The 26,322-nt window shown below is 39.1% G+C and overlaps 1 protein-coding gene across 3 annotated transcripts; it reads left to right on the top strand.

Annotated features, from left to right (window-relative positions):
* Positions 1-46: 46 nt before the first annotated feature.
* NFE2L2 (nuclear factor, erythroid 2 like 2) lies at positions 47-24,718 on the top strand. Of its 3 annotated transcripts, none has more exons than XM_030454043.1 (5): positions 47-195; positions 19,151-19,420; positions 19,585-19,680; positions 20,382-20,561; positions 22,223-24,718. In XM_030454043.1, the coding sequence occupies exons 1-5, from the start codon at positions 166-168 to the stop codon at positions 23,420-23,422; spliced, it is 1,776 nt and encodes a 591-aa protein (XP_030309903.1). In that variant the 5' UTR covers positions 47-165; the 3' UTR covers positions 23,423-24,718. The 3 variants fall into 3 exon arrangements, with proteins under 3 accessions (XP_030309903.1, XP_030309904.1, XP_030309905.1); XM_030454044.1 differs by lacking the exon at positions 47-195 and adding an exon at positions 413-711; XM_030454045.1 differs by lacking the exon at positions 47-195 and adding an exon at positions 757-851.
* Positions 24,719-26,322: the final 1,604 nt, after the last annotated feature.

The following is a 26,322-nucleotide window of genomic DNA, read 5'->3' as shown; positions in this document are numbered from 1 at the left end:
GCTGAGTGGCTGGACGGCGGCGGGGCGGAGCGCGGGGGCGGCCGCTGGTCCGGCCCGGGCCGGGCCGCCTCCGCCTCCCAAGAGCACTGGAACGAGCGGGCAGGCGGTACCGGGCCAGTGGCCACCGCGCAGTACCGGCCTCCCCGCGCTACCTGGCCTCCCGTCATGGAGATCGAGCTGCCCCCCGCCGCCCAGGTGAGAGCGCGGCCGCCGGTTTGCCGGGAGCACCCCCCGCATCTCCCCGCATCTCCTCGCGGGGCCCGGCCCGGGCGTCCGGGCGAGGGGCGGGGCGGGGCGGGCGGTCACGAGGCCGGCGGAGCACGTGGCGCCGCCCCGCCCCTGAGAAGACGCTGAGTCACGGTGGGGGCGGGGTGGGACCGGGGACCCCGCAGCTTCCCCCCCTCCGCAGCATTCTGCCCCCCACGCCCTCTGGGCCCGCTCTTTCGGGGGGGTGGGGGGGACGGGTCAGGTCGGGTCGGGTCGGGTCGGGTGTGGTCTCTTCCAGTCCGCGCTGGTCGCGGAAAGGTCAGTAAGGCCCCCCCGGAGCTGCCTCCGTTGCAGCTGCCCGTTGCCTCGGGCGGGGGCAGGAGCTCGGATTAGCCGGGGAGGGCGGTAGGGCCGGCCCCAGCCCCTGAGGGAGCGGCTGGGGAGGCGCCCGCCGCTGGAGGGGCTTCCCGCAGCGTCCCCGTGCACCTCTCGCTCCTCGCTCGGGTGAGTTACTGAGTTATCTCAGGTTTCCTTCTGTTGTAGCGCAGTTGCCTCGGCGGGGCCCTGGCCCTGGCCCCGTGCGTCCCGAGGCCGGCCGGCAGCAGCTGTTGCACAATCATGCACTGCCCCGGGGCCGCTTTTGGGTGAGTTCAGCCTCTCACACCCAGCCTGAGGAGCCTGAACCAGGGTGGTCCAGGCCTCGGCCTCTGGGCTGTGACCGGAGTGCTCCCCTCGCACCTTCGCCCGCAGGAAGCGCCTCTCGAGAAGCTTGAGCTGCTCTGGGACACAGGAGGAGGTTATGCCTTGGTGCTGTCCTCCGAAGACAAACCTCTTGGATGCTTAGGGGCATTTGGATGTGTCTGTGTTTTGTACTCTCATGCTAAGAAACCTCTTCTCTGTGAGCCTGGAGAAGTTCAGTACTTTCGGGTTGCAAACTAGTTGCACAAGAGTAGAGTATATAACCGACAGCATAATTGAACTGCATTTTAGATTTATATAATAGTTACATGTTTGTCTTGGAAATTGAAATGAAAAAAATAATCTTATTAAGTGTAAAGAAGTAGTACTTATGACTTAATTTTGGGATGTTTTTATATTCTTTTATTTGTACAAATTTAAGATTTTAGTTTTGAGGCTCTTCCACTGTATGTTGGTAGAATGTGTGCTGTGCAACACAGGCATTTTTAGCATTTTCTGGCCATCCTTGTGGATGTATAATTGCATACTTCATGCAGTTTTAGCAGTGCTGGATGCACCTTTTTCGTTCATTGAATGCTATTGCTTTTCTCTCTTAGACCACTCATGGCTTTGCCTTTTCAACCCCAGGTAGGACGTCCATAACCCCTAGTTTCCCTCCATGGTTTCTTGGAAAATACTGCAGGCTCTTGGGCCTGTGCTATGTAAACACCCTGTGAATTTCTCTTTGCCTGTAGTACCCACCTGTGGTATTTATGCTCTCATTTCTGAGAGAACCTTGACAGACAGATTCCGTTGTACCTGCTTTTGCACCTTCCTGCCCAATCAACTGTGAGTTCTCTTCCAGCAAACCTTGCTTTTGTTACTTGTTTGCCTGCTTGGTCAAACCCTTTCTACCAGGCCACCTGTTGCAGTTCTCCTATCTAAGCTCAACAGCTGCTGGTTTCTTCTCTTTCAGACCTAGCTTGAAAAGGCACTGTGTTTTTTTAGATCATGAATGATTACCATCTTTGATACTTAGTTTTAAATGTATTTATTAAATGGAACTTTAAATACCCTTTCCCATAAAATGTCACTCAAAATGGGAGACAGGGGCCATGTTCTTTGTTTAGCCCCTCAGATTTTGCAAGCCAGCATGGGAAGGGTGTGCACTTGTGCAAATACAGTACAAGCCCTTAGTCATGTGTCTGGTGGCAGTTATCACAGCAGTAAAGGTGAATGTGAAGGACTGGGATTGATCTAGTTCCTTGACCAGAATATAAAATCACCACTACGTACTTTTGTGAGAGTTTAGCAGTGCCATTGCTTGCAGTATTAATTGAAGAAGTACTCCTCTGTTGTATCTCTCTGCCTAGAAATAGGGTGCACCTCTGTATGCAGAGATGTTGCCTGTTAGACACAACACAGGCATTGAAACATCAAATGTGGAAGAATGCAATGGAACAAGCATCAAGATGTTTCATGCAAAAGTGTGTTATTCTCAAAATAGTTCTCTTCAGTCAGTTTGAAGTTATTAAAATGGTTGCTTGTAACCTTGTAAAAAAAACCTCAACAGGCTCATCAGTTATTAAATTTTGTGTCTCACAACAAGAAGAGAACAAAAAGAATTTGCTTTTCAAGAAAAAGAATGAAGCTTTGGGTTGCACTTGGTCTGAAGTGAGACCAACTGTAACAACTGGCAGTGCAAAATGAGCAAATAATAGTGTGTAAGTGTGCATAATAGATAGTGCCTGTGTAAGTGTATCTTAAGATTTTTTTTCTACCTAGAGAATTGCTCAGTAAACGTGATCTCTTCAGTCTAAAGGAGTTTAATGAGGAATTACACAGACTTTCTGTATGTCATACTGCATTACACTGTCAAAGTAATGAGTTTATTTTTATTCCCTAGTGGCCTGTCACTTCCACAGGAGGTAGATTCTGCAGGCAAACAAGCACATCACTCAGGCCTGGCAACAAGTCTTAGGTTTTTGAGTTGATTGCTTGGGTTGTTTGGGTTTTTTTTTGTTCCTGTATGTTTTTATTTCTTGGTAATTAGGTTTAATAGTCCTGTTGAAAAAGAGTATCTGATCAAGATATCTGTAGAAATGTCCATTTATATATGTGGATAAATTTCAATATAAGAAAACATCCACGTTTCTGGATATAAAGTTCTCTGCTAAAGTTATGGACAAGTTTGGAGGAAGTATATGGGAGAGTATCATAAGCTCTGCCTTCAGTAAAAACATTTATTTTAACCCTCTTGGTTTTTCAGTGCTCACTGTGATCTTAAGTTACACTCTTAGAGCTTTATTTCCTTCAAAACTCATTAAGGGATATCTTCCAGTTAAGCCAGTGGTTGATGTACTGTAATGTATTATGTTTAGCTGAAATGCATGTAGACTGATGGGAACTGAGTGTGTCAGCCCCTTCCAGAAAAGAGCTAATTGGATATAATTGTGTTGTAGTAAATACCCATCAGATGAACATGGTCTGTAGTTTGTCTTTAAAATGTGCCAAGAATTTACAATTATATCGGAAATTGATGGACGTGCAAGAAGTTAATTGCTTCTGAAAATCTGACTTGGAGAAGCTTGTGGTTAGGACTCAAGTTGGAGAAGAGTTTGGCTTTGGAAACTGGGAAACATTTGAAAGGGACCGCTCCGAAACAAAAAAAGAACACAGTGTAAACAGAGGGAAGCAGGGTTATCTTGTGTGCTTTACAGTACTTCACAAGTTTTTATAGCATTGTGCAGGAGGTTAGGAAGGTTTTTGTACAGATGGACACATGACTTCATGGACACAAGACTAAATTTTGGTTCTGTCTCTTTTTTCTTTTTAATTTGAAAAAATAGAAATTATTGCTATACCATTAATCCTGCTGCATTCTTGTTCAGCATATGTATGCTCCTGAAGGATCAGGATATTGTTAAAAATGTGTCTGATTATTATATATAGTGTCATGCTTTCTATTTCTTTTTATATCTGTTTTTTAGAGTTCAGTATCTTAAATTTGCAAAGCAGAAAAATGTCTGATAGGTATTGCTACTTTTGTGATCCTGACTGAATTGAATGTACCAGGAGCACATTGCATGTACTTTTTGTTAAAGAAATCTTGGATACCTTTGTAGAATATCCTGGGCTTTGTGAGGAGATGATGGCAAGGAACACCAGAAGTGGAAGGAGCTAAGTGAAATAATCATTCCATTACTTGCTCAATAAAATAAATTTAAAATATTTTTTCATGTATTTTTCCCTGTGTAATAAAACTTCATTAGAACCACTGAACTCCAAATCAGTAAGACCTGTCAGAGGCTGTTGTTAAAAATTTTTTGAATGCATTAGATTTTTAAAGGAGCATGAAAGAGTCATTTGCAGGCCCAGAAGAGGGTGAGCTTAGGGGAGGAGAGAATAGAGAAAGGTCAGATGCTCACAACAAATTATGCCAAATGTGCCCATGATTTTTGCATCTAGAATGCTGCTTCTTTCCTTTATTTGTCTGTTTGAAACTGTAAAGATAAGCCTTAAAGTGACAAAACCTTTCACTAAAGTTAGGCAAATTAGTCAAAGTGTGGTGTATTTGCTGTGACTGTTGGCTAAGGCAGGCTAGTGCAGTACAAGTCCAGGCAGTAACTGGTTTGTATGAATTAAATATTAATCCTGTGCTGCTGTGCTTGAATTTCAGCCAGCAAAAAGTCCTCCAAAGTCTCCAGGTTAATCACCTAGTTAAAGTTTATTTTGGCTTCCATCTTACTCCAGCCCTCAGTAAGCTAGTTTTTTAATATAACATTCCTAGAGAACTTGAAAGGGTCTGAAGTCTGTTCGGTTTTCTGATAGTGTATTACACCAAAGGTGGACTTTGTGCCACAGAATACAATTTTAGGTGAAGGGAAAAGAACACAGTATGTTATCCAGATTAGTTATTTTTCAGTAATAATCCAGTTTAACTGGTTTTGAGAACACTTCATCTGCTACCTGTGCAGGTCTTTCTACACTGACCACTGAAGAGTCAAGTAGGAGGAGTTTTCAAGTCATTACTCTGAATTCGTGTTATCCAAAGATGACTGATATACAGTGAACTGAAATCCTGCTCAGGATTGCTCAATAGTAATACTTTTATGGCATATTTGTTTTATTAAGGTAAACAGCTTAACGAGACAGTAAGAGCTAAGGCCAGCAACAGTTCTGTCATGTATAGAACTGCTTTAAACCATGAAAGGCTTATCTGAAACATATACCAGCAAATACATTTCAAGTAAAGATAGGTATTGTGTACTTTTATCTTTTCTACCCAGTAACTGCTTTCTGTACAGGAAAAGTAAAGCTAGTGATAGTCACATATTAATTGTCAGTAGCAAGAACTTAATTGATGGGATAGCATTTAACTTTTTTTAAAATGTAAGAACAGTATTTCACATGAAATGAGCACAGGGACTGCTCTATCTCAGGTTTTCTTTGTTTCAGTGATTTTAAAATATATATTTACTAATTTTACTTTACTACCTTTTCAAATAAGGAAATGAAAAAATACATTCCCCAGTGAGTATCTTGTTTTAATATTAGTTTTACCCTGACGTGCCTAGCACAGCAGTGTCCGCTTCAAATATGTCAGAAGTGTCTCAGAACCATGTATACAAATTAAATATTGATTTGCCAATTGAAATTAAATATTACTCTGGAAAGCCAAGCAGCTTATAATGACATCAAGTAAAGATAACTTTTTTTAATTATTTGATTGCTTTGAAGAAGAGGATTTGTCTTCATCTAATGAAGCATCTTCTGTTTTCTGCCTTTAGCTACTTTGAATTGTTGGTAAGAATACTTGTTCAGTTTTCTTTAATGTTGTTCTCTAATGATGACAGATTGACTTTCTCTTTGGCTCTTAATTTCCACTTACTACTGACTTTAAAAGAACTAATTCAGGTGTTTTGATATGTTGGTCATGGAGATGATGGAAAGCTAATGGGAGTTAATGAGAGCATTAATAACTTGGTTAAGTTAGCATCGTTTCACTAGTAGAGGATGACTGCACCTCAGCCCTAGCATGAGTACTGCTTGTCAAGACTGTAGTAGAATGGCTATAGCTTACAAATAATACTTAAATGAGTGCAATTTGCATACAACTGATGGTGTTGAAGTTTTTAATTTTGTTTTTCATTTTCAGTGTAGGCTTCTGATTTTGGCCTGATTAGATGCAGTTTTCATACTGGGAAGAAGGAAAAGTGTTTATTTTTAATTGAGTTATTTTGAAGATTCTATAAATGGCTATTGTGTTACCTGTCTTTACAGTTAAATTAAACCATTTCAAGAAGTGTCTTTTGATGCTATTGCAGTACTGAGGGATTTGAGATCACCCAACCTTTTACTTGTGTTGTGGAGTCTTAAGATTTTGAGTCCAACTTCTCAGTATTGTGAGACAATGTAAGTTAAAAAGAGAAGAGGAAAATTAAGTTCCTTCAAGTCTGATGTTGCAGCAACAAGTTATGTAAGACCAGTTTCAAACAATCTGTATCGAACCTTTTAAGGAAGTATCTTATGTATGGCTGTGAAACATAAAGATAACAACCCTCCTTGCCTCCACCTCTGTCTTACAGTTTCAAAGTTTTATTGCTGTTTGCTCTCTTGGTTTTACATGCTGTTTCTTTTAAGAATTAAAAAATCCCCACTCCTGGACATTGCTTGCAAAACAAACTTTACATAACTGAGAAATTGTCTCAGAAGGAGCTTGGTTGATAGCCTGCCTTCAAGAAGAGGTTTGTTTTACGATTAAGGGTGTGCCTATTTGTTGTGTTTGAAATCAATGCCCACTAAATGTTGAAGCAGTGACATTCCTGTGAAAAGCTGCTATGATTTAGATTTGCTTCCTGCTCAGGTCACCACCACCATTTAGCCATAAAGAGCTATGATAGAAAGATTGGGGGGTGGGGGAGTGGGGTGGTGTGTGCTTATTTGAACCCTTGTGATAAAATTAATACTTCCTTACTCATTGCTATAATTAGATTGGAACAGATCTTGTGCTGCTTGGGAGATCCCCATGCAGAATTCCCAGGCAACATGTGGTGGATGCAAGTAAGCCAGCCTGAATGCTGCCTTTTCCCATGGAAGATGGTCAGTCTTTTTCTGCTCCACAGCTGGCATTTATGTTTTGTACTGCCTGGGCCTGGAAACTCAGTAATTTCTTCTTTCTATCTTCAGCTACTGTTTGCTTGAGTTACGTGCTGTTGGGTAAAAAGGCTGAATTTTCTCCTAAAACAGGGAATTTCCAGTTCCAATATGAAAAAACCTGGTATTTGCAGTTAGGTTAAATGTGACTAGGTGACATGTTCTGCAGTCATCTGGGTAATAAAATGATAGGCACAAATGATGGCAGAGATGGGTGGGCAGCTCTGAGAGTTGGTGTAGAGACTTCAGTGGCAGAGGTCATCTGAGACTTATCAGTGGGAGCATTCTGTGCCCAGCTTGTTACACAAATTCTTGTCTTCACTGGCACCGCAGAAGTAGTGACTGATACGTGTGCACCGGTGCAGATAATACAGTCATTAAGTGTCCTTGGAAGAAGTGTACTGTAGACTCTGGTGCAATCTTCTGTGAATTATTTGACACAAGATGCATGGGCATATTTTCTGTTTTATAACATTGAATTATATTCACACTTCCTTTTCTTCTACAGATGGGTCTTGAGCAGATCTGTGTCAGCTAAGGAATTTCTGGGAGATTGTCCCACTGATATTTGTAAAATAAATCAGACAAACATGAGTAGACTTTGCAAACAAGCAGGCATTAAAGATACCTACAGATGAAAATGGGAGTACTTTGGTAGCGACAGTACTATTGAAACAGCATAACATGATAAAACAGAACGTATATTTGAAGCTAAATCTAACTTCTGACAGCAAGTCTTTCAAATTATTTAAATTGAATTCTTAGGCTATGGAAATGGCACATCATGTTTAGATGCTTCATAGCGGTGTATGTTGTAACAGAGTTCCAGCACAGTGACTCCTGATACTGTGCTTCCTAATTTAGTTTTAATATTTGAACTAGAATATTATAACGTCATTTCTTCAACTAGTGTAAATTATTTTGAATCAGTGGAATGTTGTAGTTCCATGGAATGTTTTCCAGCTTGATTTGTGATCCTTTATCGTCTGCCACTCCAGTTTGCACCTACCACTCTATGGAATCCTTGTTCAGCTGATAACCAATGTGAATAGCTCTAGGCATCTCTCATCTCTCTAAGTTTCTTTTAGCTGACAAAATGAAGAATGGAAGCCACTTAAATAATGAGTGCTTTAAATTATTCTGAAAAAAGGTCAAAACCATGGAATTATTTTAAATTCAAAATGAAGCTTGGGATAAGAGCTTTTGATAAATTGTATGTGTATGTGGCAGAGATAGTGAACAGGGTCTTATAAAATGCAAGTGGTAATGACAGAATTAACATTTCATATCTGACTGAAAAGTGATTTATCCTAACAAGATTTCTGTCTCACATTGTCTGAATTAACTGTGCTTTAGAGGGAATGTAGCATCATGCAATTTTTAGTGATAATTTGCTATAATTGGATTTTTCTTAAGTATTTACCAAGGTGTAAAGCAAATGAAGTGTTTTAGTCAAAGGCAGAAAACTGTTTCAGATCCAAACCTAATATTTTCTTTGCATTCCATATATTGTTACTTTACAAGTCATCTTCCTAACCTTTTTCCTCAACAAATTTATTCTAATTACATCTGGAAAGCAGTCAAATCTTCTGCAATTTCATCTACTTGAAAAATCGGCTGTAAATGCTGATTTTAGAAACAGTTGCTAAATACAGGGTACTATCATATGCTTGCAACCTGGATAGCCTCCCTGTCCCAATATTTAATGTTTGTTAACTATATTAACTTTCATGGGGTATATTCGCTGCTTCTGGATGAAAGAAGTATATTGACATGTTTATTTTTTGTGGCAAAAGCTCTCATTTTGGCTATTGCAGATGCTGTTAGACTCTGTAAGGGGGTACACATCAGGGATTGGCCTCTAACTTGTTTTTTAAGATACATCTACCCGTTTAATCATAAGGCTTCAAGAGGCATCCCCGTGATAATCAGCTATACAGGCTGTGAGCCTCCTGGGTACCCAGGGAAAGTGATGAGTGGTGGAGGTTCTTGTGGGATGAACGCTGTTCAGTAACCAGTTAGGTTTTGGGAGTTTTGTTGTTTTTTTGAGAATAATGAAAATTAGTGCTTTTATGTAATTTTATAGTAAGTATAAAACCATATACCTACTCTGGTTCATTCCTTGGAAGATGAATTAGCTAATTTTGCTTTCAGAATTTATAAATTGAGTTCTACGCAGAACTTTAAAAGTGAGGGTTGAATGCACCACAGAGAAACGAAGCTTTAGTTTTGTACTTTGTGTTGTTCAATTCCTCAGTGGTTTCTTTGTTTGTTTGTTTCTTGTTTTGTTTTTAAACAGCTGTCATTGCATACAAGCCAAATAAATTGACATGTGGATGTCAGACATGTTGGCCTTTCTTGGGCATTTCTATTTTACTTCTTTAACTTTACAAGACCTCTAAGTGGTAGAGCTTCTTGAAACCTTTGTGGGGGTTGATGGCTTTTAGAGGGTTGCTTTTTTGCTGTGTTAAAAGTGCTTGAGAAAATGAGTAAAATGCTTCCTTCAATCTGTGGTAAAACAACTCTCATCATGTATCTTGGTGCAGCTGGAGGAAAAGAAAAAGCTATATTAACTCCTTTCATCCAAATTAAATAACGATATTTCATATAAATTTAGGGAGAGTATTTTTGGCCATCAGTGCATAGTTGAATGATACTGTTATTTACTGAAGCTTTTCTGTAGTATGTCACTAATGAAAGCTGTGCATGGTGTCAAATAAACTGGTTAATCATTAATTACTTGTTTCAAAAGATAGTGTCACCAACAATAAAAATTTGCTACACTGGGCCTTCCTTCCTCAAATCAGTTCCATTCCTGAACTGCCCAGGGGTGAAGAGGTGAGCAGCAATGCATTGTTTGCCTTTTTTCTGTTGTGGGGTTTTTTTCCCCCTGGCAGAAAATAAAATTTCCAAGTGCATATGAAGGTGAACACTCAAAAAAAAAAAAAAAGAGCATGCTTATGTATTCAACACTGTTCATTGGCACTGAATTGTCAGCATTATCTATATAAGTGGTCTATGTGAAAAGTGTACATTAATTACAAGTCTGATCCAGAGGGTATTTAACAGCTGTGCCCCACAGACTGTAGTGGTACTGCAGTACTTCCAGGCTGATGTGGGGTTTGTGTGGCAAGTGCTCCAAGTTTAGAAGCCTCCTTCCTCCTCAGCTCATCTTGGAAGTGTGGAAGAATTTCCTTCATGCAGCCTTTTGTGCTACCAGAGGAGGTCAGTTGGATGTGTGCTGGCAGTACAGTTTGTGAAACTCATTGCTTTCTGATCCACACAGATATCCTGTAGCTTGCAATTATAGTTTGGCCTACAAGCAGCAACAGCAAAGTTTCTTGTGAGGTCAGTGAAGTGGAACTTGGTCAGACATGGCTCTTGTAATAGTAGAATATGCTGTTTCCACATCCAGGATAACATGCAGCTGTAACAACCCGTCTGGTGTCTGTCTCCCTGAGGTGTCCAGCCAACAGCAAAATGCCAGCTAAAAAGAGGGCCTTCAGAAGATGTCAGTGCAGCGAAAGTACATAGTACAAGAAAGAATGTAAATAATCCTGGAGAATATTTTGTCTGGAACAAGCACTCTGTTTTCATGTTTGGTTTTGAAACTCACTGTTGCAAAAAGTGTGTAATCCTGATTAAATCAAAATAGTGGCTAATGGGTTATAACATAAGGTCAGTGCAACATAATAAATGTTATTTGCAGTTTTGTTAGGCTCTGTTTCTGAGTTTATCATTTCTTGCTTCCTGCTTTGTTTCATTAGACATAAGAGCATGCCATGATTTGACTGGATTGTGTTTCCCAGATGACTGAGCCATTATTATAAACAAATCCTCTTGCAGATAAGGTAGCGAGTAGCCTGTGGCAGTGTCCACACACAGGACATGTCTGGTGGGTACAGCAGGACAGCTTGAATATAATCTTTTACTGGGTAACTGTTTTCCAAGTACAGTAGGTTCAATATAGATTATGAATTGGGATACAAAGGCTTTGTATTCCTATGCTCAAAAGGTCAGTAGTGTTTCCAGATGCTGTATACTTTTGTATTATTTCTTTATCTTTAGGGTAAGGATTTTGCTGTTGTTGTACAATGACAATTTAATAAATGCTAGAGGGGTTTTTTTATGGTGCAGTTTTGACTTGGGAGGAAAATGACCCAAATGCAAACAGCTGTTAAGATCAGCTTGTCCTGAAATGAGGTAAATCTGTCTGAGGTGGCTGCTATTTGAATACCTTTCAGAATGGAGCTACCTGGTTAGGTACATGGTGACAACAGCTAGGAAGTCAGCTTGCTGATGCAGCACAGCAGAGTTTTGTTGTATCAAGCATGTAAAAACAAATAGCCTAACTACCACTCTTTTATAAAACAATCTCATATTTTTGCCAGCCTCCCAGTTGCATTATGCAGCTTGTGTAAGAGAATGTAACTTGAATACATATTAACATTGTGTATTTATTGATGTAATCATCTTGTAATGTTGCTGATGCAAGACAGAATAAAGAAGCAGCAAGTAAAGTCATTCTCTTAAGCTCTAGGAGCGATTCAGAATTTTGGTACACCACCACAACAGTGTGAGTACAAGGACCACAACACTTTTGGACCAACCAAATAGACAGTGGAAAAGTGAAACTGAGATTACCACAATATAATTACGACCTAAAAGGGAAGAAGAGACCCATGTAACAGAAAAGAAGTTTCATTGCTTTAGATACTGTTTGTTTCAGAAAGCACTCTGGGATGTCAAGATTTAGGACCAAGTGTAAAGAAGCAGGATGATACCCATGGCCATTTTTGCCTTTTGCTTAGAGTCCATGTAAATATGGGCATATTAAATTTTTTTCAAGAAAAGTTAATTGTCATCAGCTCCCTCAGACCTCACTTTGTCTTTTCTTTTAGGCTAAGACAGAAATAGGGGAATTTAAATCAAATACTATGTATGACAGATTTGTCCATAAATACTAAAGAACAACTTTTGAAAAATCAGATATTGTGCAAAGAAAATAAGTACCGATATCAGGGTTAAGACTTGTTCAGCTCCTTGACATCACAGGCTACCTTATAGAATACATAATGGTTAAACAACTTAGAAAAGCAAGGCTAGTTCTGGAGTGGCTGAGGTAAAGCCCAAAACAGTCTTCTGCAAAATGATCTGCAGCAGTAAGCAAGAATCCTCTGGTCTGGTGTAACAAAAACAGTCACCTCAAGGCAGCCCAGATATGTGGGGGGAAAAGGATATATGTATATATTTCTGATTCATGAGATGAATGGGCCAGAAATGAAAATGTTGCTTCTGGTGCTGTGCCCCTGGCTGGAAGGGAGTGCTGTGAGACTCTCCCACACAAGCAGTGTTTCAAGGAGTGGCATGGAGGTGAGAATTGATTTTGCAGACAAAGGGAAAACTTGTCTGTGTGAAGAAGCAAACAGCTCTTTATGTCCTTCCTTGTCTTTGTGATGAGGGTGTTTTTCTTTACATGTTGTGGTCTTGGTCTACTGATAGCATTAGGATTTTGCAGCTTTTGGAGTTGGAATGAAGTTGGTATATTAACGACCATAAACAGCCTTCAAAGGCCATTCTTTTTTCTCTCCCATTTTACATTGCTTAGGCTTAAAGAAACCTGTCTTTTCACTGTTACTGGAGCATATATGAGGCACATGTTTTCCCTGGCAGTTTGGAAAGCTTGCTTGCCACATGAATTGTATAGGAAAACTATCATGTTGGAAGCAGTACACATTTTAATCATAGCCTTTGTTGATACCATTCCTGGAGGATGATGCTTCAGGTGAAATACATACATTATCCTCCTCTCAGGAGTTATTTCTGGAATGAGGGTTGGGAGGGTGGGTGGGTAGTGTCCAGCATTTCAGGGAAAGATTGTCCTTTCAGACAGCCAGAGTGTTTCTTGGTCTTAGAATAATGCCCAGACAAGGCTTGTAGTTAAACTTAAGAATGCTGACAATCCAGCCAAGGAATTTTTCAACTAATCTAATTTAGAAAAGTAGATCCTGACAATTTGTTCCTTTATTAGGAGACCCTGCTGGAATAGTGAGAGGTACAGTATGTATTTTAGGAGAAAATAGCCTAAACACTTGGAGATATTAAGACTTCTGTTCCTGTCCTGGCAAAGCATTCTACACATTTCTTTCTTCAGTAAGTAAATGGAATTTGTCTACAGACACCTGTTTAAGGGACTGAGCTTGTGTGTCTCTGGGGCAGAAGAATGCCCCAACACAGATGGTCTCACAAAGAATTTTTCAACAGACTTGCTAATATAGGTGTGGAATGGAAGTTCTCTTACATCATCAGCTAGGACTTTCAAACCCTTTTAGAGTCCTTTTTCAGGTAAGTTAGCCTTCCTGGGCTTATAAAGAGCTTGCAGACCAAGATATCAGGCATCCAAAGTCTCTTTGGACCAGGAAAAGCATCAAGTAACAGAAGCAGGCTACTTCAGTCCAATCTCACCAACATTAAGTGGCACAAGTATGAAAGACAGAAAAAGACACCTCCTCACACCCATCAAAGTACCCTGTTCCCTCTTAGATTACCTGAAAAGTCTGAGTGAACAGTGTGGGACAGCAGGCAGCTCCACAGGGCAATTAATTATTTGACCTTGTACACTCACAAATCACAGGTCGCTGTCATGTGGCTTTGTTTGGCAGATGTCTGTTCTGCCACATTTCCAAATCCTAAATTCAGATATCTAAAATTGCTGCTACACCTCTCTGCCTCCAGCATGAAGTTTCTTCTGTTCCCTTCTTCTCCTAAGAGCCACTGCTCATTCAATGTTTGCGTGGCCTGGCTGTCCCTTCTACGTTCTTAAGTTGACTTTTGTTTTTCAATTTCCACTTGTAAGGGATTGAAAATCAGGGCTCAGCTTTTGAAATTCAGTTCTTTTTAAAATGTTATGGTGCTGGGCTAACTTTATCTGTTTTCTCTGCTTTTCTCTGAAGCTTGAGGCTAATGCGTTCAGGATTTTTTTTCTGTAATTATGAGTTGTAATTAAATAACTACGCTACCTTGAAAAATATTTAGAAAAAAACCACCAGAGCTGGTGATTTCAGAGATAATCTGAAAACATTGAAAGATTTCTGAATCATCCTTAAAACCTGCTTGAATAAAATCAGTTTCCCCTGAGGATAATGAGGGCAAGATCTTTGGCTGTTATTGATACAGCCTATGCTTTCTGAACTGATAGAATGCTTCTCTTACACCTGCTTTCATTCTTGCCCTGGAGTATCTCGGGTCCTTGATTTTCACTTCCCACATGTGGGGTTTTTTGGTTTGTTGTTGTTGTTTTTTTGGTGGGTTTTTTTTTTTTCTTTTTTTCTTTTTTTTAATACCACAGAAATTTAAGGTGCTTTTTGTTAATTCCTTTCATTTTCTGGAAAGCAAATAGGAATTGGGGATTACTTTGCAAGTTTTCTTTCTGTTAATAAGCTGTAGAACTGTATTCCTGCTGCCTGTAGGGTTCCTATCTAAGATCCCCAGCTGGATGCAATCTCTGTAGATTACGTTGCCCTTTCATTTATTCATGCTGGCATGGGAAATCTTCTCTTGGAATAATGGATCATGGGAAAGTAAAACATAATTTTCTGGTGAGAGGTACTGCTAATGCTATCCCAGTTTGTGTTGCAAAAGGCATGACTTCAGGAAGTAACTGCAAGGAACCCACAGGTATGCTCTGAAACAGGGGAACAGCTAAAAGCAGATTGAAAGTTCTGAGAGCACTTTCTGAGTTTGCTTCTTTGCTGACACTTGAGTCACTGGAAGTTTCCACTATTCCAGTGCTAGCTGTATTCCAGACAAAACCAGGAGCTGGGTAACTCAAACAGGGATGAAATAAAAGGGTAGCATTTTGTTGAAAGCACAAAAGTCAGTCCTTGAAAGTAACATGAAAAACAGGGTTTCTTGCCACTGTTTACCCTCCTGCAAACATGTTTGCTTAGAAGCAATAAGAGTTAATTGTCAAACTCTACAATGTAGTCAGATTTTCTCATAAAATCTATAACAGACTCAGCCCAGATGGCAAATGCTGATATGTAAATCTAAAACATGAAAATTTCCACTGGGGCCCAGATGGTGGTTTGATGTGAATTGTTTAACATTTATGTTTATCTTATGAAAAGTGCCTTTATATGTCCAAACTAAGCTGTCAGTGTGGTTGGAAGAGTATATCACTAAATGAACAAAACCAAATCAGAACCGTAAATAAAAGGCAACTCCTGCTTATGTGGATGACGGGAAAGCAAAGCATGTTCTTCACTGCTGAGAGTTCTTTGTATAAAAAAATGTGAAGAAAATATGAATAAAATCAAATCACTGTTTGCTTGGGAAAAATATTAAAACCGTATTACTTTTGCAGAAGTTAGAAATGTTGTGCAATGGCAGTGCACACATTAAATATCTCGGTGTATTTCCACTCACAGTAGGTGTTGGTGTTCAGCTGAGTTGAGGCGAGGGGGAAGCATGGAGAAAGAAATCCATCCCTCCCTGGTGCAGGTCCTTATTCCTGCAGGGGAGGCCTGGCTCTTCCTGCACCTCCTCTGAGTGCTGCCAAACCCATCGTTTCCTCTGATGCAATTCAAGAAATTGTACAATGGAGGAAAGAAGAAACAGGCACTTGTGGATTGTGTAACATGAGGGACTGAGGGTGCCTTTCCAGTAAATAGTGTGGTGGTAAAGGAAGTGGTTAGCGAGGCTCTGAGGGGCAGATGAATCTTTCACAGGACTCTCAGTCTCCTGCTCCAGTTTGGATGCGAAATCTGCGCTAATCCCACCAAATGTGTGAGACCAGCACATCTTGAGACATCTGAAAATCCGAGGGTAGATGTTGCACGGGCAAGAAGTAAAACGCCTTTTGGTAGCTTTGAACACTACAAGCATCAAGTACACAGTTGCCTTTGTGAAGCTTTCACAGTGGAAGGGGAAGGGGCACTAAAATTGAGTGCCTGTCTGTGTATGTATGTGGTAGTGTTCAACAAGACAGAAATAGTGTAAAGAGGAAAGCTGTGGGGAAGCTGAAGGAGTAAAATTGCAAAATACTTGCTTTAGACTGCAATTTTAAATTTTTTTGTTCTTTGCTATCACCTCTTGCTGGAGATTTTGATTCAACTCCATTAACTGACCTGAGGCTTTGGGCTAATGCCAGAATTTGGGGGTTTTTTTTGTTGTTGTTTTTTGTTTTTCTTGAAAAGGGTGGTATTACTAAAAGCATTGGCTAAGATTATAGATACATGTTAAAAGGCAGGTTAATATTTAAATCAGTGTGCTATTTCATTATAATTGCATATTAGCATACTGAACAGAAGAACAACTCCATTCATGTGAGGAGTAATTACTTGAACTGTTAGTTAAATGTAAGGCAAATACTGTTGGATTTATACAGAACTTTTCAAGTTGAAAATGGGAGGGCTCTTTTTCAATTACATGGTGGTAATTAAAAACAATAACACTCTTTTGGTTTTAAGTGCCACAGATATAACTAAGTAGAACCAAAAAGTTGCTACTTAAAAGCATCTCCAAGGTAGAACACAGCACTGCTTAGCAAAGCTCAGCTCTTTGCTAAAGATACTGAGTTAAATATTGTCCCTTGAAAAATAGTGACAAGATCCAGTCAATGCTATCATATTTCTCAAACAACAGCCCAAGATCCAGAAAACCATGCAAGCATATTTATTATAAAAACAATCCTGCTTGCTGAACTGATAGATGCACACACAAAGCTGGTGCTATACAGCTACAGGGGTTTTTTGGCCAGCTGGTATCTTTGGAAGTCTCTCATTCAACAAATAAAGCAGCACCCAAAGCTACTTGTTTTTATAATGAATTATCAATTATTATTTATAGTGTTATAATACTATATAATAATACTATTATATTTTCCAATAGCATTACTATAATATTATAAAATAGTCATATTTAATAGCTGTGCCTTAAGTTTTAGCAGTAAGGCAATATGTTTTTTCTTAGGGAAATCATGTTATGCCTCCTGTACCTTTTCTTTTTTTTTCCTTGTGATTTGAACTGAAACTGAGCACCAGTTCTGCTACTGTTGTGCTCTAATCTGTTGCAACTCTGGAAGAAAAATAGCTCGATTTCACAGCCTCGTGCATTATACACACATCCACAATCTTTCAAGTCACATTTTTAATGGTGCTGTGTAAATGAATAATTGAGAAGTGAGCCCTAAAATCCAGATTCTACAGTTTTATCCAGAACATATTGCAAATGCTCTGAGACTAGAGAACAGTTTCGAATCTGCTGCAGGACACAGTGAGCAGCTGGTAAACTACTGGCCCTTAATGAAGCTATACCATATTGCAGTATCTCCAATTACTGCAGAACTTAATTAGTTCATTTTACCCTGCCAATCTGGAGAGACCAAACATTGTCTTGGACAGCCACCGTAATTATTTCCTCTTCCTCATTGCTGTCCATTAAAGTGGAATTCAGTCATGCCTGGCAAGGTATTATTAAATAGGTCTTGTATTTGGGATTACCTGGATTGTATTACACATGAGTATTTATCCAACTACCCAATTTTAGAGAAGAGTACTTTTTAAAGTAACTAGTAGAAGATGTCTTTGCCATGTATAGTTATGAGTGCTAATGATATAAATTTTTTAAAAAAGAAATGAGAAGACTGAATCTGTTTGTTCAAATGTGGACTTGCCCTAATGTTTGTTGCCATAACTGTTGTACAGAAATGATCAATGGAAAGGGAAACATGAGTTGGCATTCGTGTTACTTTGCTTTTCTGTTTGAAAATAGCCTTTAGAGATAAGGGAGTGTTTTAATTTGATATGGTGGCAAAATAAATGTATCTTGGGGTGTGGAACTGCTAACTGAATCAGTAAAGTTCTGTTTAAATTAAATGTAGTGTTTGCTGTACTATTTGTAGTGTGATGAGATGAGAATGCCCATTTTTCTGTGTGTGTGCTGCTGCAAAAGGGTAGTTTTAAGAACAGTGAAACATGCCATGAAACAAACTCCCAGGAATCAGCTAGAAATACCAAGTATTAAAATAATGCATGAGCTAACATCCAGATTGATGGGGTTTGAGTGTTAGATTTTCTTCACAGAAGAAAATAATCCTCACATCCCTTAAAAATATTGAATATTTAAATAATAAGAGAACCAAAAGAATACACAAGCTTCCCTTCCCCCCAAAAAACCCTTATGCAGTAAATTAAAAGAAATTGTAGCCAGATCAAGCAAATATTAACTGTGTGGTTTTCTCTAAACAGCAAACTTTAACACTACAGGCTTAAGGGGTAGCTGATTTCCAGTAAATTAAGGTCATTGATAGCTGTCTGATGATTGACTGTGATGAGCCAGAGGCCAACTGATTAACCATATTTGACACTTACTGACTTCAGGTTTATGCTCAGTTGCTCTAAACCAACTGCACTTAAAAATATCAAATAGTCTATACTTTAAATGACAGTTTTTTAGTAATAGTCTTAATAATTGTGTTTAGGGCTACAGTGATGTTATGTCACTGGATGACTTGGAAACCTGGTTATCCTCCAACTCTATCACCCTGTTCTGCTGATCTTTAAGATTAATACTTAATACCAGGATGGAACATAAATATTTAGAAATACAATTTGCATTGTGGCTAGTACAGTTACTTCAGATAGTCTCTATCATGTTTTTAGTCAGCTTTTTACAGCTTTATAAGGTCATACTAAAAATCTTCAGTGGTTGAGTGTTTTAATTTCCTTTTTTTTTTTTTTTTTTTTTTTCTTAAAAATGACTTCTTTGATGTGACAGTTGATTCTATAGCTTCATGTTTTCTGTGACCTAACTTGGGAAAGAAGAATATGTTTATCCTCTATCGACTTTATGTATTACTTTATCAACTGGAACAAATTGCTTAGTTTCTGTGAGGCGTGTACAGACCACAGCAACTGAACCATCAGTTCATGCACTTCAGAAAGGTGATATAGAGGCATATTTTATTCAAATAATTTTGTAGAATTAAGAGAATAAGCTTCAGTTACCTGAGTCTACCTGTTTCATAGAGAATTTAAAAGCTTTGCTATTGTTCTAAACCAGTTTGGCTGTGAAGGACACTTGTTTAAAAAAATAATTTCTATTACAGGATATGAACTTGATTGACATCCTTTGGAGGCAAGATATAGACCTTGGGGCAAGGCGTGAGGTTTTTGATTTTAGTCAACGACAGAAGGAGTATGAACTCGAGAAACAGAAGAAACTTGAAAAGGAAAGACAAGAGCAGCTCCAAAAAGAGCAGGAGAAAGCCCTGCTGGCTCAGCTGGAGTTAGACGAAGAGACAGGTGAATTTGTTCCAGTTCAGCCAGCTCAGCACATTCAGGCAGAAAATACTGAGCCATCAATCAGTTTTTCACAGGTAAATTATAATATGTGTTTTTGAGTGTGTTTAAGCCTTTTTCCATTCATGGGGAGGTGTAATGTTAGCAGTTACCTAAAACAAATTTGCATTTGCTGCTGGAATGAAAGATTCTTCAGTTATTCAAAGATGCAGTAACATTTTTTCATAACTTTCCTGTTTAGACCACAGAGACTTCAAAACCAGAAGCAGAGGCCTTGTCCTTTGATGACTGTATGCAGCTCTTGGCAGAAGCATTCCCATTTATAGATGATAATGAGGTAAAATGCTCAATACAGCTCAATTTCAAGGTAGTTTTTAATGGGAGTGGTCTCATCTGTTCTCTTACTAAGATTTGTCTTTGCCATAACATTAGTTTGTAATGTGATTTGATTTTTGTCCTTAAACTGACTCTGGCTGGAGTAAAGCAGTGAATTGCACTTAAACTTGGGCTGTGTGAGGGGGGAGAGTGGTATTCCTGTGATCCTTCTGCTCACTGTCCTGGAGCCAGGATTCAATGTTTAGCAACAGCTGCAGGCAGCCCTCCCAGTTATTGTAAATAATAGCAGTGGACTTTGCTAGTTTGTTATGGTGAACTTGGTGCAGCTCTTCGGAGTCATTGCATTTGAGCTGTTTTATTTCCCTGTGTTGACCCAAAATGATTGTTAATGATTGGACTCAAATGATCTTCAAGGTCTTTTCCAACCAGAACAATTCTATGGATAAAGATAAGCCCTCCAACAGCCAGTTTCTATTGTTTTTCTGTTTCTTTCCTTAATCTGAAAACTCCTTTAATGGGAATATTTTTGTATTATCCCATTATTTACAAAGAAATTATTTTTTAAAGAAATACCTGCCTCTTTGTTTTGCAGAAATGTTAGAACACCAAAAAAATAGACTATTGCTTTGGAAAATTCAGATTTGGCTTTGTTTTTTAACGTATTTGTACTTTTTATAAATTTATTTTTTTAAAACACTCCAGGCTTCTTCAGCTGCATTTCAGTCACTGGTTCCTGCTCAGATTGATAGCAACTCACCCTTCATTTCCTCTGATCAGACTCAGCCACCTGAATCACCTGTTTTAGTTCCACTTACTGATGCAGAGAATATGCAGAACATAGAGCAAGTTTGGGAAGAATTGTTGTCCCTTCCAGAGTTACAGGTAAAGCTCTAGTACAATACGCACCTGAAAAAAAATATGTTGTATTTTTGATATATGATACTTTGGAAGAGGATAGTATATTGGGGAATGCAGTACAATAGTATCTTAACACAGAAGGTGACTGTCATGTTGGATATCTATATGACCTATAGGATATCTATAACTCAATATGAGCTTTAATATTTTTTAAAAATAATTTACTGAAAAGCACTAAAGAGAAAGGAGATCAGTTTATTGGAAGGCCTTAGTAAAACACCATATTTCCAATCACCACTTCCCTAGGTTTTGCAAGTCATTGTTTGCCTCTGCATACAACTTCTGACACTATGGAGGAGATGTAGAAGTTTTTTTCTCTCGTCCTTATGTTTCTATCTAGATTTGACTTTAAAAATGAGTAAACTTATATTAATGTAGACATCCTCATATTTCAGCATGATGCTGCTCTACTTTGTGCTGTAAATGCAAAAGAGGAATGCTCAGTGGAATGCTTGTAAAACCAAATCGTATTTAAAAAGGAATTGTATTCTTCCTGCCTCCCTACTTTTTCCCTTTGTTTTTTAATATTTTTCAAAATTTTCCTATTTTCTTAACCTTTAATGCTGTGGCAGTCTTAAGAGCCCCACAATAAGTAACAAGGCAATTGGCTGTGAAGAGGCAGCACTGATGCTGGAAATACATTAAGAAATCGAACCAAAACTCTCAGTTGCAATAATCCTGAACTGAATAATCTTCTGAAAGAAATAAGATTATTAAATTGATGGCATTGCCTTTTATGAATTATGTTTGAAGAAAATTAAAAAAAGCTCTTATATTCAAAACCTTAGCTTTGAGCCTTCAACTCAAATTAAATCAGTGTGTGATCCCTTCTTAAGAGAAACAGAATCATATTGGTAAATGCCTAATTCTTTGAAGACAGCAGGGCTCCTTAGTTCAGCTCCATTTGAGAAACTGACACCCCGTTGGAAAGAACATTGGACTTGCAGCCCATGAATCAGCATAAGAGTCTTCAACACTCACACTGCTGTTAGCCAGCTTAGCTGCAAGTATGTGGAGTGGGTTAATGTTTGCAAGGCTTCACCTTAGTACTCTTTTTACTTTACCAAGAAGTACATTTCTCTGCAATGAACATCTGCTTTGTTCATTAAATCCTGAAAGAATTTTGTTTTTTTGAGGAAATCTATCACGTAACCTGAAATTAAGGGCTGCTAAAAGTAATTGTTTCCTAGCAATGCTCATTAAGCCTCATTCAGTAATTTTACATTTACTGTGCTCGTGCCATTCCTGGCAGGGACACTTGTGAGAAGTTCTGGCCTGGAGGCTCCAGGACCCCCCACTAACACTTCAGCAGACCAGGAGTGATCAGTGCTGTTTCCGTATAGTTTGGGAATGTTTCTCTTCAGCATCTTGCTCAGAGTTTGATGCTCTGCTGTCTTACTCTAAATAGCTTTGTGCAGAACAAGTTTCTTCATGCTGTTGCTTAGGTATCTGGTCTTCCTAGATTTCCTTTCCCTAGTGAAAGCGTGCTGCAGTCATCCTGGGTTGTAATGATGTTGTAATAATAGTTTTGATTTCTAAAATACTTAATGCTTGTGAGTTATAGAAAAAAGCTTTTATGAATTGAGGATGTGTTGCTTAACTTCTATCTTGCATTTTCCATGTAGTGTCTTAACATTGAAAATGATAACCTGGCTGAGGTGAGCACCATCACGAGCCCTGAAGCCAAGCCAACAGAGATGCACCACAGCTATAATTACTACAGCTCATTACCCATCATGAGAAAAGATGTTAACTGTGGTCCAGATTTCCTGGATAGTATTGAGAGCCCCTTTTCCAGCATTTTGCCACCAGAAGACACCAGCCAGCTGAGTGTGAACTCTTTAAATGACACATCCCCTTCAAACTCTGATTTCTGTGAGGATTTCTACACCACCTTTATTGATACAAAGGCAAACAGTGACACAGCAACGATAAACAGTATCAGTCAATCACTCGCAGAAATTCTAAGTGAACCTATTGATCTTTCTGATTTCTCACTCTGTAAAGCTTTTAATGGCAGCCACTCAGGAACCATACCAGAATGTAATGATTCTGATTCTGGTATTTCATTGAATGCAAGCTCTAGCATAGCATCACCTGAACACTCTGTTGAATCATCGTATCATGGAGATAAGACTTTTGGTTGTAGTGATTCAGAAATGGAAGACACAGATCGTGCCTCTGGAAGCATGCAACAGAGCAATGCAGGTGTCTACTCAGTGCATTTCCAGGAGGAAGTGTTTTCTTCAGTGGGGCCAAGTGCTCAAGTGCCAAGTTTGCAGTGTACAAACACACCAAAAAAGGAAACCCCTGCCCGTCCAGGCCACCCCAAAGCTCTGTTCACAAAAGATAAACCTTCAAGCCACCTTGAAGCTCATCTCACAAGAGATGAGCAAAGAGCAAAAGCTCTGCAGATCCCATTTCCTGTTGAAAAAATCATCAATCTCCCCGTCGATGACTTCAATGAAATGATGTCTAAGGTGCAGTTCAGTGAAGCTCAGCTCACGCTTATTCGAGATATACGCAGGAGAGGCAAGAACAAAGTGGCTGCTCAGAACTGCCGTAAAAGAAAACTGAAAAATATAGTGGAACTGAAGCAAGACTTGAGTAATCTAAAAGATGAGAAAGAGAAATTGCTTAAGGAAAAAGGAGAGCATGACAAAAGCCTTCGTCAAATTAAAAAGCAACTAACCACCTTATACCTTGAGGTCTTCAGCATGCTACGTGATGAGGATGGGAAGTCTTACTCTCCTAGTGAATATTCACTGCAGCAAACTAGAGATGGCAATGTCTTTCTTGTTCCCAAAAGCAAGAAGTCAGACTAAACTTTGAAGGGCAGCACAGCTGGCTACTGTTCTCCAAATTATTATTTTTGTATCATTATCCTGATAGTTTTACTGTGAGATGGAATGCAGAATTAGGTAATATTTTTCAAGTAATTCTATGCAATGATTATTTTGAAGTTAATAATTAGCTTATGGAAGATGGAAGTTTAAAACTAAGAGTGTAATGTATGCAAAATTTGTAATCTCACTTTTGTAACAGACATTTCCTTCTTATAGCACCACTTTGACTAGTTTCCATATATGTGTAAATATTTCAAGTACCATATTTATATACTGTTCCTATCTCGTTATATTCTTAGATTTATTTGATATATATATATATAAATGATTTTAACCTTCTAAATATAATTTCTTGCAAGACAGAGTATGGCTTCTGATACTTTTTATAAATGTGCAAGTGTTTGTTTCCCATTTTTCTTACGTTTATATTTGCTTTATATTTAATATATGAATTTAATTTAGTATAAAAGTTGATAGTGTTTGACTTTCAGTTTATTGAATTTTTTAAAAAACTCTTTACTTCATATACACATTTATTTTCCTAAGGAGGGGAAATCCTCACTGGTTTGTAAATAAACTTTTAACCAGAGATGTATCACACAGCACTGTCAGCATTACTAATGCTTCAGTTAGCATAATTTTAACATCCTTTTGGAAAAGTTGTATAACAAAGTTTCAAGTCTATGCTAAGTTTACATAATTTCTGTTTTGCTCTTGAACACTACTTAAACTTACCATCTTTCCTCCAAAAGCATTTAAAATCTGTCATTAGGACATCATCAGCACTATGCATTTTTCCGACTACAATTCTGTTCGCTATTGAGTAATTGTTCTAGAAATACAGTATGTGTCTGACACCAACCAGTGACCATGTTTGTCACTGTCATTCCTCTGGACCTTATGGAAGAAGGCATACTGACTGCCAAACAACTGTACTCTTTGGAACCTGCAATCAATCACTTGGAAAGTGGTGTGGAGCTTAAATTTTATGATTTAGAAGAGAATAAAAACAGGGCAAAGAAATAGCATCGTTTTGTTGACTATCAAAATTGATTCATTATACTTGATCACTGTGGATTTTTTGAATGCAGAAAATGCATAATGTGTAATACACACTGATCTGATAATTAAATATCGTATCTCCCTTATGAAGGTTCTAAGTGCCAGTGGCAGAAAAAATATTTCAGATTAAATGTGCCTTTATAATTCTAGGAACATTTTGTCTATTGCAATAATTATGCATAACTTTCATTTAGTACAATAAACGCCACCTTTTTCAAGACCTTACACTACATTTTTTTAAAAAAAAGAACTGGCAGTACTGGAAAGGGGTAGAGTAGGACCCAGAAAGGTCATTTAAAATCACAGTGGGAGGGAAGTACTTGTAGAGGGACATAAGATTATGAAGCCCACCTTCCATTACCTCATTATTCCCAAAGTTAGAGTGATGCTAAATAAAATGAGACAGCTATTGGTGAATTCAGTTTTAAGGTTTGCATTTCCCAAACTGTTCAACTGTGCTGGAGTTGCATGTCAAACAGAAAGCATATAATCTAATGGCTGGGCCTGAAAACAAAAAACAATTTATTTGTATTTAGATTATAATCCCAATTTCATACTATAGAATTTTTATGGACTTGAGTATCCTCAAAATGGAATGTCTGCTGCTATCATACACTCTTAATGAGCCCCATCACCTGATTAGCATTAACTAATTTGGAGCCTGTTGTTATGTAGGTTAATAGCTTTGGTTTTCCCTGTATGCACGGAACTTCAGATGCTCTTTTAATTCCCTGAGAAGGTAATTTTGTTGCAGGACAAGGCAATACCAGGAATCATGGTCTTCCTTAAACAGCAGATGTAATGGCCAAGGTCCAGTACCAGAAGGTGGTCTTTGGTACCTGAAGTGGGGACTAGCAGCTGCTTAGGCTTTGCTTTATTTACAGGAAAAGCAACAGTTTAACAGAGCTTCTCATACTGTGTGTCACTTGCTACAAACTTTCAGGTGAGGTTCTGTAGTGAAATGAGGCAACCAGGTGCCACTAATTACCAGGGAGTGGGCATGAGCTTGTGTTAAGCCCACCTGTGCCTGATTAGGGCGGGCCCCCACTGCTCATGAGCAGGATTAGGGGGCCAATAAAAGGTGAGGCTTGAAGCACAGGCTCAGCTCAGTCCTGAGCAAGCCAGCAGAGAGGTCAGTTGCTCTTGGAGCAACAGCACCGATCCAGGCTGGTCAACCCTGAGGGCTATAGGCTCAGAGCACTGTTTGTGAGTCTCTGCTGGAACACCTGGTTGGACCTTGAAGCACCGTGCCCTAGAAGAGGTTCGTCTTGCTACATCTGGTGGAGAATGCGGGCACAGACCTCGATCTAGCCCATGCTCAGATGAATCAGAAAAAAGGGAACCAGTCCGGTGCAAACTACCATTAGCAGAAAACCCAAGGAGTCAGGTAAGAAGATCCACTACCTGGCAATTAGTGGCACCTGGTTGCCTTATTTCACTACCAGGTCCTGCCCCATAAATGTTTGTACCCTGCCCCTTACACCTACCAGTAACATTTGTGTTTTTGAAGACATTGTGTAAGGTGAATGCAGGTGAGGCAACTTGCATTTGAGGCTGCTTACCGTGTTCATACTGACCTCTTCCTTGTCAGTCCATCCTCCTGCACAGCCCCTGGAGTGTTACGAATGCATAAAGTGTGCTATTTGGAGCAAATGGTCAATACCAATGGCTGAAAACTTAAAAGAGGGGTCTGAATTTCATGAACAAGAGGTTTATTTGCTCTAGATAGGGCAGCCAAGCACCAACTGAACTAAAGCAACGATTCTGCAGCAGCAAGGTTTTTTTTTTTCTTGCTGCTGCTGTTCAAATATGCCTCT

Source organism: Calypte anna, chromosome 7, assembly GCF_003957555.1.
Source record: "Calypte anna isolate BGI_N300 chromosome 7, bCalAnn1_v1.p, whole genome shotgun sequence".
Lineage (NCBI taxonomy): Eukaryota > Metazoa > Chordata > Aves > Apodiformes > Trochilidae > Calypte > Calypte anna.
The sequence above is the reverse complement of the archived record's forward strand: the minus strand, read 5'-3'. Positions and strand labels throughout refer to the sequence as shown.